The following is a 17,711-nucleotide window of genomic DNA, read 5'->3' as shown; positions in this document are numbered from 1 at the left end:
TATATATATATATATATGTGTATATGTATATATATGTGTATATGTATATATATGTGTATATGTATATATGCATATATGTATGTATATATATGTGTGAATATACGTGTATATGTGTGTATATCGTCGCTGTCATGTGATAAACACTTACTGTATGTCCATTTTTTAAAATGTTCTTATTTTTACGTGAATGGTGTTTCCGTGTTGCAGACATCGCATTAACATGAAAATTAAAAACATTTCCAAAATTGTTCATAAGTGTTTTTTGCAGGACAGCGACAATATATGTGTGCGTATATATATGTATGTAAGAATAATTTTTAAATAGTTTAAATAGTTATCACACATTTGGTGATTATGCTAAATGAACATATGTTTGAGTTATTTTGTTTACTATATATATTTGTATTGTAAACTAAATATAAGAATGATGTTATATTTGCTTGCAATGAATAAATTGCTTCTGCTTTCATATCTATATTTATTATAACCATCCAAGGAGAAAGTGTGAAAAGAAGAAGCAATGCATATGTATGTGTGTATGTATATATATATATATATATATATATATATATATATATATATATATATATATAACTTCTTCTATATGTGTGTGCCTGCTCATGTGTGTGTGTTCACTGTTATCAGCCAGTGTATATGCAAATGTGCGATTGTGTGTGTATGTGTTTTTGAGAACCTCATTTTCCGTGCTATTTGTACCTGTATGTGTTTTTTCTACCTTTGCACACACTTTTGTGTGCTGCCTTTACGTTTACATAAGTGTGAATATATGCTTGTGCGTGCGCGTATTCACGTGCGTGTGCATAATGTCCCGTATCACACACACGCCAGTGCCATATCAAACACGTCAAAGTGGACCCCATCAACTGCCTTCTTCGTGCTGTACCTCTACCACCACCACCACCATCATCATCATCATCACACACTCGCGCGCACACGCACACCTCAATGCAGATAAGAAGGAGGCTCATAAATCAGCCAGATGCGCCTCTACACTGTCTGATAAATTCTTGGTGTAAAACAAACAGCCTGCATGCAAACTCAGACACATAATAAGATGAAAAGGGAGGGGGGTGGGGAGACCCCTGAACACACGCACGCACACATGCATCGCCCGCTCGCTATCGCCCAATCAGACGCCTGGCTAGTACCGTGGCGTTATCGCAGAGGATGAGGTGCCTCAACAGGAGGTGAAGAGCGAGGGAGCGGGTGAGGATGAGTGGGCAGATGGAGAGGGGGAGGATGGGGGACGAGGGAGGGAGGGAGGGAGGGAGGTATGGCGGCAAGGGAGGGATGGAGGAGGCAGACAAATGGAGAGAAAAAGTGGCGGTAAAACATACAGGGGCAGTTTCGATAGCACATCCAGGTTGGTTTCAGATTACGGTTTGGAGCCTGCGTTAGGATTTCAAATGAAGGTTTGATGAGGCAGGGTTAGGCTTGGAAATAAGGCTAAGTGTTTCAAATTAGGGTTTCAATTTAGGATTATGATTAGGGTCGCACACACGTCTACATGTGTTTTGCGGACTTGGAGAAGGCGTTCCACTGTGTTCCTCGGGGAGTTTTGTGGGGGGTGCTTCTGGAGTACGGGGTACTGAGCCCCTTGATATGGGCTTTTCGGTCCCTGTACCACCGATGTTCAGAGTTTGGTCCACATTGTCGGAAGTAAATTGGATTTGTTTCCAGTGAGGGTTGGACTCCGCCAAGGCTGCCTTTCGTCACCGATTCTGTTCATAACTTTTATGGACAGGATTTCTCGATGGAAAAAACGGGCTTTGCGACTATCCTTAATCCGTTTGTTTTTTTCTATCGTTTATCGCCTACAAAATGGGTTTCTTTCATAGGCGGATAGACGGACCTGTTCGCCACATAGGCGGAATGCCCAACTCTGACTATTTTTACTAACCACTGCAGTTTTGGACATCATCTTCTCTCGCTATCACATGTGAATGCATTAAGGGGCTTTGAAGGCAGTCTGGCGTCGAGGCTCTCAGCCTTCCACGGTACGGCGTTCGGGTCCTCGCGGAGGCCTTCCAGGTGCCTCCAGAATGGTTGCCATTATTTAGTCTCGTTGACAGTGAGGCCGCTCACTTCTCGGCCGCTCGGTTCCCTCACACTGCGGCCTTTCTCCTTCTCGCAGGGGACGCTGCGGGCAAAAGGGGCCACTCAACAATACGGCATGGAAAGCATTTGCACCACAGCAACTCATTACTTATTATATTATATTATATTTCAAGTTTCAAATTTGGTTCTCAAATCAGAGTAAGGGTTTCAACACTGGGTAAGTTTTCAAATCAGGATTATGATTTCCAGAGAGGATCAGGGTTTCAAATCATGATTAGAGTTTCAGGACACGTTTAGGGTTTTGAATGAGTGTTTTGAGACAAGGTTTGGATTTGCAATTATGGTGTCAAGACAGGGTTAGGGTTTCCACATAGGGTTTAAAGACTGAGTTGGTGTTTAAAGACAAGGTTAGGATTTCAAGTTATGATGTCAAGACAGGTTTAACATTTCAAACTGGAATTTCAAGACAAGTTTAGAGCGTCTACTGAAGGTTTCAAATTAGGGTTTCACGACAACATTGGGGTTTGAAGCCCATGCCTGCCATTTATGGTGTCTAGATGGGGTTAGGGTTTCAAACCAGGATTAGGGTTACATGACACGTTTAGAGTGTCTAATCAAGGTTTCAAATTAGGGTGTTAAATCCAAATTAGGGCTTGAAGCCAATGCGAGGGTTTTTAATTATGATGTCAAGATAGGGTTTGGATTAAAAAATAGGATTAGTGTTTCAAGCCAGGGTTAGGGTTTCAAATGAGTGGTTCTAGTAAAGGTTGGGATTTTCAATTAGAGTATCAAGACAGGGTTAAGGGGTTTTGATTAAGGTTTGAGTTTGGGTTTTGAATTAAGGTTTCAAATTAGAGTTTCAAGCCTTGGCTTGGTGTTTCAGCAAACCTTTAGGTCTCAAATTAGAGTTTGAAGCCAATTTTAGGGTTTCAAGATGGGGTTTGAATTTCAGATTCAACCCAAGGTTAAGGTTCCAAATTAGGGTTTCAAGTCAGGGTTAAGGTTTGAAGCTAAGGTTAGAGTTGCACCCTAGGTTTGGGTTCCAAATTACAGTTTCATGCAAGGGTGGGGTTTCAAGCTAGTTTCCGGGTTACAAATCATGGTTGGAACGCTCTTGCTTTTGGTGAGACTTGACATGCTTTTGTTTTGCACATTACCGTCGTGATTCACGCAGGCTGACGTATTTCTTTGTTCCCTCCAGACGACGACCCCCTGCAGCCTGTCACCTCCGACGAGACGGTTTCGGTGGGCGGAGCCGTTACGTTGACCTGCCGGGTGGCCGAAAGCGACAACTCGTCACTGCAGTGGTCCAACACGGCACAGCAGACGCTCTACTTTGGCGAGAAGAGAGGTCTGTGAACCATTCCATTCACTCCCAAGCATACGTTTTGGAAAGTCGGAATTTCCAGAGTGTTTTCAGTCGCCTAAAATGCAGATTTCTTATCATATTGTGTTCCATGCAATCTATATGAACAGATGCACACAGTAAGAGCAATTACTATACTACTTATGAATGTTTTGGAAAATATTCACCCTGGTCAGAATTGTCAGAAAGTTACCAGTAATCTAAACTGCAGATTTCTTATGGGATTGCAAGTTACCCGGAGTTTGATCCCATGCCAGCTACAATGTGTGAACAACTACCCTACTATGACATGTATTGAAAATTATTCACCAAGGTTGGAATTTTCCAAACATTTTCTTTGACTGAAAATGCAGCTTTCTCAGCATATTCCCCACCCCGAGTGGGCAGCTATATGACTCATTACACTACCCACCATGATGCGTTTTAGAAAATGTTCACCATGGTTGGCAGTTCCAATATGTTTTTAGTAACCTGTAGATTGCGCCACATTTAGAGTTACCCATCCCAAGTGGAAATTGATGACAGCTGTGTGAACTACACTATCAATGACACATTCTGGAAAGTAATCAGAATTTTATACATTTTCAGTAACCTAATGTCTTTTTCCAAATGAATCAATACACTACTGATTATTCCACTAGGATTGGAGTTTCCAGAAAGTTTTTCAATGACTTAAAATACAGATCTTTTTACATATAGCAAGTTACCGTCCTTGAGAAGAAATTGATCCCAGCTCTGTGAACTACTACGGTACACTATCAATGCCTCATTTTTGGAAAATAGACCTATGACCTGAATTTTCTTACCGTATTGCGAGTGCAATTGATCCCACCCCAGCTGCATGACTGCGAGCTAAGTGAAGCACTGCACTGCTAAATATTCACCATGGCTGAAGTTTGTAGAAAGTTTTTTATGCCCTAAAATACATATTGCGAGTTGCTTACTTTGAGAGGAAATTGATCCCAGCTATGTGAACTGCTCTACTATCAATGACGCATTTTGGAAAAATAATATGACTGTTCAACATTTTTAGTGACCCAAAATGCAAATTTCTAAATGGATTGTCAATGTCTTACCATATTAATGTCACGCCAGCTACACTATATTGAGCTAAGTGAACACTGACCTTGAGAAGAAACTGATCCCAGCAAATTGATCCCAGCTCTGTGAACTACTATATTATAAATGACACATTTTGGAAAGTAGTCAGAATTTCCAATGTGTTTACTGACCTTAAGTATTGAGTTATTATTGCATTGTGAGTGAAATTGATATCACGCTAGCCTCTAGTCAGTTATGTGAACCACTACACTTTTTGGAGTTTCTTAAAAAGTCTGAACTAAAAGGAATTCTGCATGTAAGATAAATAAGCCAAAACCTCTAAAAATACATATATATTTGTTGGCAAAGGGCCTGGGGGAAAGTGACAGAAAGTTTTCCTCGCGCAAACTTTCCCAGGGAGGCGAGAGAGAAAAGTCCAGACGGGAGATTTTTGAAGGCCGCTGGAGAGGAGACAGAAATGAGAAAATGAGCGTACACTCTGCCGCGATAGCAAACCAAAACCTCTCAAGGTTGCTCTCCACTTTGGAGACAGCTGACGATCCGAGATGGACGCGACGAGAAATGAGGACCGCATGGAAAGTCCGCTTGTGGAAAATGCGCCGTAATACCAAGCGGCAGGCGGCGACCGCCAACGGATGTCGACACGATGATGACGCTATCGTAATTCATACACGCAGATTTCGTGGAGCGGGACATTGTAATTAGCTCTCATTACGGCCTGACCCCCCCCGGGACAGAGCTTTATAACGCACAATTTTCACACGCCATCATCTGTCGCCTCTAAACGTGTGCAATAAGTCTGCTTCCTGTTTGCTACTTGAACCTGCTCAAATAACAAGGGGAGGTCAATAAATCGCCAATTTGAGGGGTTTCCAAATTCACAGAATTTGGCATTTTGGCAAACGTCAGCCTACGAAGAGGCTTTCATGTAAAAACATGAACTTGTACTCATTCCCTGCCGCTGACGTTCATTTTTGCCAAGTAGAACATAACTGTATACGAAAATATTCATCAAGTACTTTTTCCAACCGGTAGGTGTGGAAGACAGAGTCATAATAGTTTGGGATTTTCGATTACCGTATTTTCCGGATTATAAGCCGCACCTTTATATAAGCCACACCTATCTATGTTGAGAAATGTTATATTTACTGCATTTCCAGAATGATTTTGAACTGTAAATGTACATGTATGTATCTTAACAGATACTTTCCTAAACAGTGCCTTTTAACGCGGCAGCAACTTTGCTGATTAAAACGAAACAGAACCAAGAGAAAATAAACAGTACTTCTCTTCATTTCACTGCCCGCTGCCACTCCACTTTGTCAGTTAATAACGTCCGCCTTTTATTGCGCTACTTCCGCATACCACCTAATTCATAACCTAGTGCAGGGGTGCTCAATCCCGGTCCTCAAGAGCCCCTATCCAGCCTGTTTTCCATCTCTCCCTGCCTGCAACACACCTGATTTAAAGGATCCGCTCATCAACAAGCTTTGCACAAGCCTGATAACGATTGTGATCATTTGTATTAAGTGTGTTCAGGAAGGGAGAGATGGAAAACCGGCTGCTCAGGGGCTCTTGAGGACCGGGATTGAGCAGCCCTGACCTAGTGCATAGCGCCCTTACCTGTTGAACTCCTCCACCTGCAGTCACATCCTGTTAATGGGAATTGTGTTGTATTGGATTGTAATTCCAGTTAGACTGCCCCTATAGCGGTGGAAGAAAAATCCACAGAATGGCCGCATGGTTCTAAACCTAGGAAAAAAATATAGTCTTATAGTCCGGAAAATACGGTATACAACTAATTTCTTTCCATCGCAGGTTCCAGGTTCGCGGCCCTGCAGATTTTTTTTTTTGTTTTCATTAGTTTTAGTTTTTGGAATACAGGGTCTTTCTTGTGTGCAAGAATAAAAATTGGTCACCGTTAACATTGTGTAAAAGAGAAAAAAAAATTAATGATGGGTGATGCAAAATTTTCAAGAATTTGAGTTTTAATCAGTTTTATTTGAGTATATATCTGGTGTTAAAGTGTGATAAACTGAAGAATAATTTGAAGACTAATACAAGGAAGAATAAATAGTTTGACACCACAGTAGCATTCGTTTGAATGGTCGCATCTCAGCGTTCGCACCACATCTCCTCCAACACGGCATTTTGGCGTTAAGGCAAAATGACAAAATGACGGGAGGCGGCACGAGGCGACAGACAGCACATGATGAGTCTTGGGGATGGGCGAAGCGCGGACGGAGATAAATAACCCGTGACAGGATGATGGATGTTATTTTTTAGGTGCATTTTATTTTATTTTTTTCTAAAGGTGTGATTGCACCGCTTTGATGCCGTGAGAGCGGGCTTGTCATGCCGAGCATTGTTGACGGATGGCGTGTTTTTAAAAAAAAAAAAAAAAAAAAGACAAGAGGCGTCAGCATTGATTGATCAAAATTGCGATGAGCAAACAAGGTCATAAATCAATCACCTTACATCATTGCTTCACTTAATTAGCACCTCATTTGGATACATTTCAAACCACTAAAAATGTTGGTGTTAGTGCCTCTTATAATTTTTTGGGGGGTTTGAAGCGGCCATTCGGTCTGGTATCTCCCGTTAGAACTCAACAACAACAACAAAACTCAGCCCCCAAAGCTAGTTTGACATAGCACTATGTAATTTGGTCATCATATATTATTATTATTATTATAATATATTATATTATTATTATCAGAAGTAGACACGCTTAAAATATCCTCAAAAATCCATGCCTGAAAAGTCCCATTAAGTTCTCATATTGCGGTTGGTACCAATCTCTAGAATCTAAAAAAAAAAAAAAAAAGAAATCAGCCCCTAAAGCTAGTTTGACTTAGCAACATGAAAAGTGGTCAGCATGTCTATCATGCACAGACCCACAAAAAAGTGTCTAAAACCCATGTTTGAAGAGAGACAAGAAGTCTGCGATTTGGGCTTGAAGCAACCATTTTAGGTCATTTTGTTCATTTCCAGGACAGACAAATTCATCCTGGAGATTTTGTCCAATTGCAACCAAATTTTAACCACTTACTGTATATTGTATGAATAAGTGATTCTAAAATTCCAAGAATTCACCATCGTGTGTGGGTCGACCACGGCTAGGGAAGTTTATGCTTACGCTTAGGAGAACCTTCTGGATTTCACATCCTTCTGAAGTCACATTACGTCTTGGAATTAAATTGAAATTTGCCTCATTAGTTTTTAATTTGCATTCATTTCAAAGACACACATACAGAAAAAAAACAAAGAAACTAATACAATTCCACCATCTTTTCAAGGGGAGTCACTAATAGTTGCGCAGCAGGCGCCACCTCGTCCTTAATAAATCAAACCGGAATATTAATTGTTGCGGGACACAGAGCCCCGTCGTATTATTAAAGATGATACGGGGATGAAGAATAATCCCTCTTTTTTTTGCCCAAGAAAACTCCAAACACAAACGATGGACTTGCTGTAGCCAATGCTGATATATTTTAAGTCCTTAATTCTCCATCATTTATTTTAAGACCCTTTTAAGGACCTGCCGATAGCCTTGAGGGAACGCGTGGGAGCGGAGCGCTGCTAATAGGAGATTAAGAAGGCTTGGAAACAGATGTTATTTTTTTCTTTCTTTCTCCTGCCCAATGTTAATGCCAAACTACGAAGAGACAACGAGAGTGAATAATGAACACTGAGACGCACAAACGAGACTACATTTGAGGAAAAGGTACCCCACTGCTCTTTGTTTGTGGCATTGCACTTTGATGTAAAATAAGAAAACAGGATTACAGAGTGAATTATCAGGAAATTACTTGACATTTTCTGTCTTTTATTAAAGCACTGACTGTTATTAAAGTGCAATGAGAAAGCAGTGTTTACCAAAAGGTAAATAATAATAATGTTCTTAAAATATCACTCTCCTGTTCCTGAAATGTCATTAAAACTTACCAAAGATTGGTAGTTTGGAAGACTAAAAATGTGATGAAAAGTTTAACTTGATATTCATAAATACACAATTAGAATGTATGTAGCTGTGGTAGCATAGTTAAAACACAGTATTTTGCTAGAAAAATACAATATATGGCCAGAAGTGGTTACAATTGCGATATTATATCATAGGAAAAATTTGGCTTTAAGTACTCGATCAATATTTTTTTTGTAGAAAATCCTACTCAATTATATTTATTTATTTTTCTAAATTGTTTTCTTGTTAATCAGGGAATAACAGGTACATAAGTTGTTTGTAAAACTTCATAAAACCTTAGGATAATAATTTCCTAATAATATTATAATTAGACAATTTTTAACAAACATGAGTATCCACAAAACTGGCAGACTGAAAATGCAAATGTTTTTGCTACAAAATATGATATTTGGCCAGACTTGGTTAGAATTTTTGCTTCTTTTTTCTACATTGAAGCCAAAATGTAACCATGGAAAGTAACCCAATAATATTTAGTGTAAATAATCGTACTAGATTATATCTTTGTTATTTTTTGTCCAAATCGTGTTAACGGTTGAGCAAGAAACACTAGCAAGTATTATATAATTTGCATAAAATCCTACTCAGTTGTAACCTCTAACCTGCGCAAATTTTTGTTCATTTCTGATTTGCGCCTCTTCACTTAAACACATGATCATTTTTAAATATGGTATTTGGCCAGAGGGGATTATGCTATGTCATTTTCAAAATAGCAAAAATTGATTAATTTTCCAAAGAAAAATACTGCATTCATTTTTTTAAATCCTATTGAATTGTAAACTCATCATTTGCATTTATTAATTGTGTGAATTTAGCAATGCTATTTGTTATCGAAGACACTTGCTATCATTGTGAGGTGATTGACTAGCGCAATTTATTTTTTGAATTATGAAAGTAAAGCCTGACACAAATATTAACTCAGTTTTATAAATACACAGTTTTCCGGTAACAGTAGCATCAACACAAACAAAGTGGTTTAGACTCTTCTTTTGTTACAAAAATACAAAATTTGGTCAGGAAGCTGTTAGAGCATTTAACATTTTTCATAAGTAACTATGTAAGTCAAATGCTTTTCATATCAAATATTATTTAAAAAAAAACATTATTTGCACAATGTTATATTACTTACTTACATGTTCTTGGTAGGGATACTGTACATGCTCGACATTTGGTTAAAAATCGTCATACTTAAGTACACTTTTCTTATTTTCACGGATGATAAGGTGATAAAAAGCAGAATGTTATTGTGACAATTTTCAAAGAAAATTGTTTAAAAAAGAAACAATTGTACGTTGAAAGAAAATCTATTCCGTGCCTCCCAATATTTTTGCATAATGTTTACTTAGAAGACAATAAGCCTGCATTACTTACACGAAAGATGCCAAGTCGTCATGACAACAGAAGCTGTTTTCCCAATTAAATATCGCCTCTAAGCTGTTCCGACAAACGGGAACATAATCGGAAATGCAGATGAGTTGTTTTGAATGCGAAAGTACAGTATAAAGGTCACACGCCTCCCTCATGTGAATTCACTTTGTTTTGCCAACAAACACGTTTTTAGCATGAGAACTTGAAGAGAAATTGTTTTGCTTGATTAAAATGGAACGCATTTTGGGAAACAAGAAACTATTGTCTTTACAGCACCTTACTTAAAAAAAAATATCTTTAAGGTTGTTTTTTTTTCGGGCTTGGTATAAGTGAAAACTTAGAAAATGAAAATTTATAACCTAAGTACAACACCCACCCGCCCCGAGGCCAGTTTGACTTTTCAAAAGCAAATATGCATGTCTATCCCGAGTAGACCCTCAAAAAAGTGTCAAGAAGCCATTCCACAAAACACACGTGAAGTCAGCGATTTTGGTTTGAAGTGGCCAAGACGACGTAATTTCATGATTCTTCGGAGCACCTTCTAGATTTGTTTTCTTAGGAGAGGTAGCGGGAGATTCAGCCTCCGACGCTACTTCACGTTAGGAACCTAAAATCTGGTAGGTATCAGTATCGTGATTAGCAGAGCTGGACATGTTACTAAAAAAAAATTGGTGGTCCGTTTATCGCCTTTACGCCTGGAGCCTGGGTACCCTTCCGCCGTCCGCCTTTTTGTCAAGCCGGACCAAATAGGAATCGCCCTTTAGCTCGGTCCGACTGTCATTTGAATCGGGCTTCCATTCAACGCCCGCAATTTACATTCTATTTCAGAGAATTTGGAGTTCTCATCATTGGGTGTGGGCGGTGAAATTTCTCCACGATAACTCCACAAAAACCCACTAGCATCAAGTGTCACGCCACTATCTTTGGAGTTATCAAGGCCACCTCTCGCCACGTTCTATGTATAACACTGTTTATATTTTCATGCACGGCTCACCGGGCCTGTCAGCGGGCATCACAGGCGCCGATGTGCCTCCGCGCCGTTTAACCAGCTAATGGCTCCCTGGCGCTTTACAAAGCGCCGCCGCCGCCGATGTGGACGCGCTCACCTAGTGGGAGGATAGAGGCAAGTCGGCAAAAGCGCTAAAGTGTGCCGCGCTTATAAATCACTCCATTAAATACACGCCTCCTCCGGCCGGGAGAAGGTTCGGCCACTTACAGTGTGAAGCATCCTTAAGTGAAACGTGTTGAAATTGAAGGATTGAGACAAATGCGGAAAGGGGGAAGGGGGAAAAAAAAACACGTATTGATCGACATTGCATCAGTTCTTTCAGGCTCTCGGGAGAGTATATTAGCAGAGGCCGACACGCCACGGGTAAAAAAAAAAAACAGACAAAAAACACTTTGAAAGTGGATCCATGAAAGACTTTTTCTGTATTTTCACTTTTGGAGTGTGAGAGTGTTGTTCTTCTTCAAGTGTCCTTAAAAATAACCCAGTGTGTAACGCCAGACGCCGAGAGACTTCAAAGTTACAAGAGCCAATTTAGGGTTTTTTTCAGGTTAAGTAAGCCAACAAATTTGTCACTCTGGGATTCACTAATTGGCCCTTTTTTGCCAGAGGCCACGCGGAATGCAAAACAATCAATACGGCTGTGCTTGTTTTAGCGTAACAAGTTTGGTTGTTTTGGTTTGACCACATATGGGTGAATAGACTGACAACACACAAATCAAAATACTAAAACAAAATGTTGTCAACTGCATCTCCACTTTTTTGAAACTGTGACAAACTTTCGATGGAATCCTCCAAAAAGTCTGTTTTTGGCGACCTAAAGGAAAAATGTCACAAGTGAAAGAAAAATGTAGTAAATCATACTAAAAATAGTCTATGTGGACGTGACACAGCACATCTTGAATATCACACTTCAATTGGGGGAAAAAAAAACGTAATGTTGGTCCAAAATTTTGCATGTTTTTTTTTTTTTTTTTACTTTAGTAGTTACAACAGAAGCAAACAAGGGACCAAAAAGAGCTAAGAAAAATGGACAAAATAACATGGGGGAAAAAAACATCACAACATTTATGTAGACATGATGTCACTGAACCCTATCACTGCTGAAACTTGATTTTTTTATTTAACTCCCTTACACTAAAAGACACATTTCAAATTTGTCTAGTAATGGCGAAAAAACAATATGTCAAAGAAAAAAGTATCTAATCTTACTAAAACATTACATAGAAATGACAAAATTTTCTCAGTGCTGAAATTGGATTGTCTTGTGACATCAACGAAATGATACAGTAGATTAAAACATAAAATTAAAAAAAAGCCAAACAGACCAAAGACAAATGACCAAGGTCAAATGAAAAAAAATATAGTCACATTTATGTGGCCAAAAATATCAATGAACAAAAATGTGCGAAATCTTTGTACGTTTTTATGTCACCATGACATTAAACTGTACCAGTGCTGAAACTCGATTGCTTTCTTGACTCAAAAACTTACATGACCAAATTTCAAATTAGCCTACAAATGGCAAAAAGAAAAAAAAAATCCCCCCCAAAAATCCACATTTATCTACACATGACACAAAATTGCATCAGTGCTGAATGAATTCGAGGACGAAAGGTGAAATGCCCACAAAATCCAAGGGGAATGCAGAAAATACTACTACAAAAAAAAAAAAAATCATATGACTTGATCACTCCGACCCTCCTCCCTCCAAAACCTGTAACGAACGACATCTCGCTGCACCCTGGGCAAACTTTGCTTCATCTGGCCGCCTTTCATCGATTATGCACACTTGTGAAGGTGATGATCATTTTAATTCCGTCTGAAGGTGTGTAGGTGGTGGGAAGCGATCCAGACAAGGAGGATTAGGGAGGAAAAAGGCGGCAGGCGGTGAAAAGAAAAGGGGACAGAGGTGCGAGCTTAACACGTGTTTGATGAGCCGTGATCAATCAGCGGCCTTTGATCGGACGAGACGGTTTGATGAAGCAAAGCCGCCGGCCACTGAACTAGGATCAGCTCGTAGAATGGGAAAAGAGCAAGACAATGGTGCCGTCATTGCCATATTTGGAAGAATTAAATTCTGATAACTGATTTATCAGCCGATTAATTGAAGAATATATAAGGTGATATTTAGCTTTGAATGAATTCCGCTTTTTTTCCCTCATTAATATACTGTAGGACCAAAAAAAGGGGAAAAATCCAACCTTTAATTCAAGTGCATTCATTCAGAGTAGGGAAAAAACTCCCACATATTTTCCATCAAATCATCTGTGCCACAATTATTAGCACCCGTGATGTTAAAGAGGAAGTCAACGCAAACATTTTTTTTTCAAGAATATGTTCTACGCAAGCCCACTAGTTGAAATGGGGCATTCTGATAAATATTGCATTTGTGGAATGTTAATCAACTTGTTTTTAGCCATCTCTGGGGGCGGCCATTTTGTCTTCTGTCGACTGAAAATGACATCACAGCTGCTCAAAATGACCAATCACGTCTCAGATTCAGAAAACAGGTCAGCCGTGATTGGTCGTTGTGAGCAGTTGCGATGTCATTTTCAGACATCAGACATCGACGGAAAACAAAATGGCCGCTCCCAGAGATGGCTAAAAACGAGTGCAGTTTGCTGCTTAACTTATATTCCACAAACGCAAAATTAATCAGAATGCCCCGTTTCAACTGGGGGGCATGCTGGTAACATATCCTTGAAAAAAATATGTTTGGGTTGATTTCCTTCTTTGGTAGTTTGTACACGCCCCTTTTGCCAACAAAACAGCACCTAATCTTCTCCGAAAATGTTTCTCAAGATGGGAGAGGACAGAAAGATGGATTGTCCACCACTCCTCTTTGCCCATCATCCAGCGACCTGGCTCCTCTCCTCTGCTTTGCCCCCTCCTCAGATTTTCAGTGGGCTGGAGGTTTGGGGGCTGCGATGGCCATGGGAGGAGCTTGATTGCGTCTGTGTCTGGTGAACCATGTCCACAATTTTCAGTATGAGAGTATGCTTCTGCAATAATAATTGAATTCGCTTTTAACACATATCTTAACCGGGGCAGGGGGTAATTATGAAGGTCACTGTAAATGGGTGCTACATTATCTAATAAATGTGTTAAGCACTTTACACATATGCAACATGCAATATTTCGTGCCAAAACATACCATTCCTAAACCTTTCTTGTTCATAAAAAAAAAAAAGAAAATGAAATGACACCCACCAAAGTGTCTCTATCGCTTCTATTTGTCCAGATTTAAAGAGTGAAAATATTTGTCTTCCTCCCGTGTTTCCTCCTCTCACACAGCAAATAAGACTTGCTGGCGAGAGCGGCAAGGAGGAAAGGGAATATACGTGCTGAGCCCACACAAAACGTATATATATTTTTTACACCTTATATTATTTATAGCCATGTTTCAAGTTGAATGAAAGAGCATGGTAGAGATTGAGGGTATACATTTAGACCTTCCAATACACTGTCCCATTTAGTTGGATTTTCTACAACAGCAAAAGAAGAAAAAAAAAAAAGGAGAAATTTGATCTCAGCGTTGGTCCAGAATGTTTCTGTTTGACGGCCTTGAGTGCGCATGCACTTTGTCTTATCGAATAGCTGACCACTTGTGTTACTCAATTTGCTGGATAAAAACCTCCAGACTGACTGCCTGGCTGACTGACACATGAGACAAGGAGCACATTCTGCGGAATGCTCTCATGTGTACTTTTAACTTTTACTCAATGTTTAAAAAACAAACAAAAAAAAACATTTTATTTTTGTTCTTGAAACTGAGACATGGGCTTCCCCCAAACTCCAGTTGGCGTGTGAGAATAAGCTCTGGATTTGGCATAGCCCACATTGTTTACGCAATACATATCCTTAACTTTTCATTTTTAACACACTTTTAGCAAATCAGTGAAAAATAGCAATGGACTCACACTATAATTGTGTTTTAGTTCTTGTTATCCAAAAATGTTCAAATATGACTATGCTATTCGGCTAATGCTATGCAAAACGGATTAATTGAAAAGTTGTGCTTCACCGCTAAACTACAACATTTCAGCCTTACGACGTTGGAAGAATTTGTTCTTATTGCATTGCAATTAAATCTTATGTCCATTTTTGGTTTAAACTATAACTATCCATCCATCAATCATAAATCATGCCTTACGTCACGTACGGAAAGCCATCATTACACTTACAGCTTCACATGGTAAATGGTCTTTCACTTGTAGACTCGCTTTTCCACCTATTAAGGCCCTCAAAGTGCTTCACACTTAACATCACATCTACCTACTGATGGCGTAGCTCAAGGACACGTGGACATGGTCACAACAGCCAGGGATTGAACCCACAACCTCTGGGTCGGGAAACGATCAGTCAACTACCACTGGCGCCACATGTGACAATTTGACACGGTTTATTGTGAAAAATGGAAAGTAACAAAATAAAAGCCCCGAGATCACAGAAGCTGACAAATATGTGTGATGCCAGGCGACCAGATCAGAATTAAAAAGAGTGCAAAGTCCAGGGGCACTGAAACGGTGTGTGATTGCGTGAGTGCGTGTGTGTGTGTGCACATGCGTGCGTGCGTGTGTGTCCGAGGACCGCTCATGAAGACAAATGCAGTGACCTTGCAGAGTGATAAGGCATGATGATAGAGTAGTGTTGGATATAATAACTGTGTGTGTGTGTGTGTGTGCGTGTGTGTTTGTGACAGGCACACAAAGTGAATCAAAGACAAAACTGTGTCTTCATTTTAAAAAAGTGTGAGTGAAGTGGACCAAAATGGTATAAATATCTAAAAAAAAAAACCAAATAAATAAATATATTAAAAAAAAAAAAAAAAATAGTCATGCTTTGCGTTTCTACTACTAAAAAAAAAAGAGAAAAAAAAGAAGAAAAAAAACAACACAGACGGGCTGTGACATTTTTAAATGTCAGCGGCGCCTGCAAAGAATTTCCCCAAGTAAATCTCTGAGCTCCTTCTCAGAAGTTATGAAAACTTGCGGCAAAAATATAGTATGTGACCTTTGATGATGTCATCCTGTGTCATCCAATGGTGTTCTTGCTCAGAGAATTAAGCTTTGAAGGGTCGGAAAAGATTGGTTAACAAGCGGTAACTGAAAGAGGGCTGATCGCTAAACGATCGAGAGCAACACTGAGGGCGGAATTTTGGTAAACGGCGCATCTGTGCTGGGGCGCAAATGCCGGCAGATCCTGTTTTTCAACCAATTTGGCAGACACCGCGGTCTGCCCCGGGGTAGCGGCCTCGTAGATGCGCCTGGCGGAATAATATAAAGTCGATCTGAATAAATTCGTGCTCATACCACGTCTGAAGCATGAAGTTTCTATTTTTCAGTTTGGGAATCAGGTGCGCGTTTTGTGTTTACATTTTTTTCCCCCTAACACTTTCCGACTGCTACGAGCCGCCAAAACGTGACAGATGACAGCAGACGCAAACACGACAACAAAGTAGGACACGCTAGCAGATTAGCATGTTAGCAGTGCTGGATTAATTCCCTTTGGCAACATCGCCGCGTGACAAGTGTGACGCCGCTTTGAAAATAATAACAACAGAACGACAAGGGAAAAAAGCGGCGGAATATTTAAGGCACTGATCCCGACTTCCTCCTCTTCCACGTGTCATGTCGGCCTCTCAAGCTCTGCTGAGCTAACGCGCTGCCAAGCGCTAGCTGCCTGTCACATCGGCGGCCGACTGTGCGTCAACAAACACGTTGTCACGGCGACGTCAAAGGGAGCTTTCATGTGGAAACCCGACAACAGCAACACTGCTACCGCTGACTTGTTTTTTCTTTCAAACCGGGAGACGAGTGTGTTCGTGGCCTGCTGTTTAAGTGAGACAAATGGGTGCAGAGACGGGGAGGGAGGGAGACAGAAAGAGAGACAGATGGGCAGAAAGACAGGAAGATAGGCCGAACAGTAGAGAGACAGGAAGACAGGCAGACTGAAAGACAGATAGTCAAAGAGACAGAAAGACAGGCAAAATGATGTCAGAAGGACTGTAGAGAGACAGACAGTCACAGAGAAGGGCAGACAGACAAGAAGACAGACTGGTAGAGAGAAAAGAAGGAAAACTGATTGAAAGCTACTCAGACAGACTGAGAGAGACTGACATACATAAGGACAAAAGAGAGACAGAAAGGTAGAAAGGAAGGGAGACAGGAACACAGGAGGATCGACAGACACAAGGGTAAAGAGCCAAGAAACATGAGTGACAGACTGACACAAGATGGGTTGAGAGACAGACAGATACAAAGGAAGGGAGGCAGACGGGTTAGCAGACAGACGAGTAGTAGAGAGGCAGGAAGACAGGAACGTTGACAGACGGATGGACAGAAAGACTGATAGGCAGAGAGACATGTAAAGCCTGTCAGGATTATGATGAACATAGGGACATGACCAGAGATCCGGTCCGTCCTCCGTCGGCCACCTGGGCACATTTCCGTCATCGTTCCTCCGTCCTTACTCATAAAAATAATCGTCCTCCAACCCTGTCTGTCCTTGTCCTTTTAAAGTGCTTCTGTCTTTACATTCCGTCAGTCCGTCTGTCCCCTGCCGGGGACAAAAAATAAAGTTAGTGTCCATGCACTCAAAAACATTATTTAAAACTCATTAGCTGGCTAATTTTCTATTCACCACTTACCAGATGGGAGTATCGTGAGTGGATTGAATTGTTTACAAGTGTATAAGTGTCAATAGGATAGCATTTAGCTGCCACACAATCACCGTCGGTCACCAGGCTACAGAGCCCGCCGAGGGACATCACGAGAATATTTAAGATTGAGTTATAACGCAATATTATTGCGTTTTATTGCAAAACTTTCCATTTTTATTGCATT

General features: G+C 40.3%; 1 protein-coding gene across 2 annotated transcripts in view; it reads left to right on the top strand.

Annotated features, from left to right (window-relative positions):
* Window positions 1-17,711, top strand: part of cadm3 (cell adhesion molecule 3) — a 116,036-nt gene that overhangs the window by 61,342 nt on the left and 36,983 nt on the right. For both annotated transcript variants that reach the window (XM_086043111.1, XM_086043112.1), the window contains exon 5: window positions 3,281-3,430. In XM_086043111.1, the coding sequence (XP_085899237.1) occupies window positions 3,281-3,430 (150 nt within the window). The remainder of the gene's footprint in view (window positions 1-3,280; window positions 3,431-17,711) is intronic.

The sequence above is a fragment of the Filicampus tigris genome, chromosome 10 (assembly GCF_054856515.1).
Source record: "Filicampus tigris isolate MCC_2025a chromosome 10, RoL_Ftig_1.0, whole genome shotgun sequence".
In the NCBI taxonomy this organism is placed as follows: Eukaryota; Metazoa; Chordata; class Actinopteri; order Syngnathiformes; family Syngnathidae; genus Filicampus; species Filicampus tigris.
The sequence above is the reverse complement of the archived record's forward strand: the minus strand, read 5'-3'. Positions and strand labels throughout refer to the sequence as shown.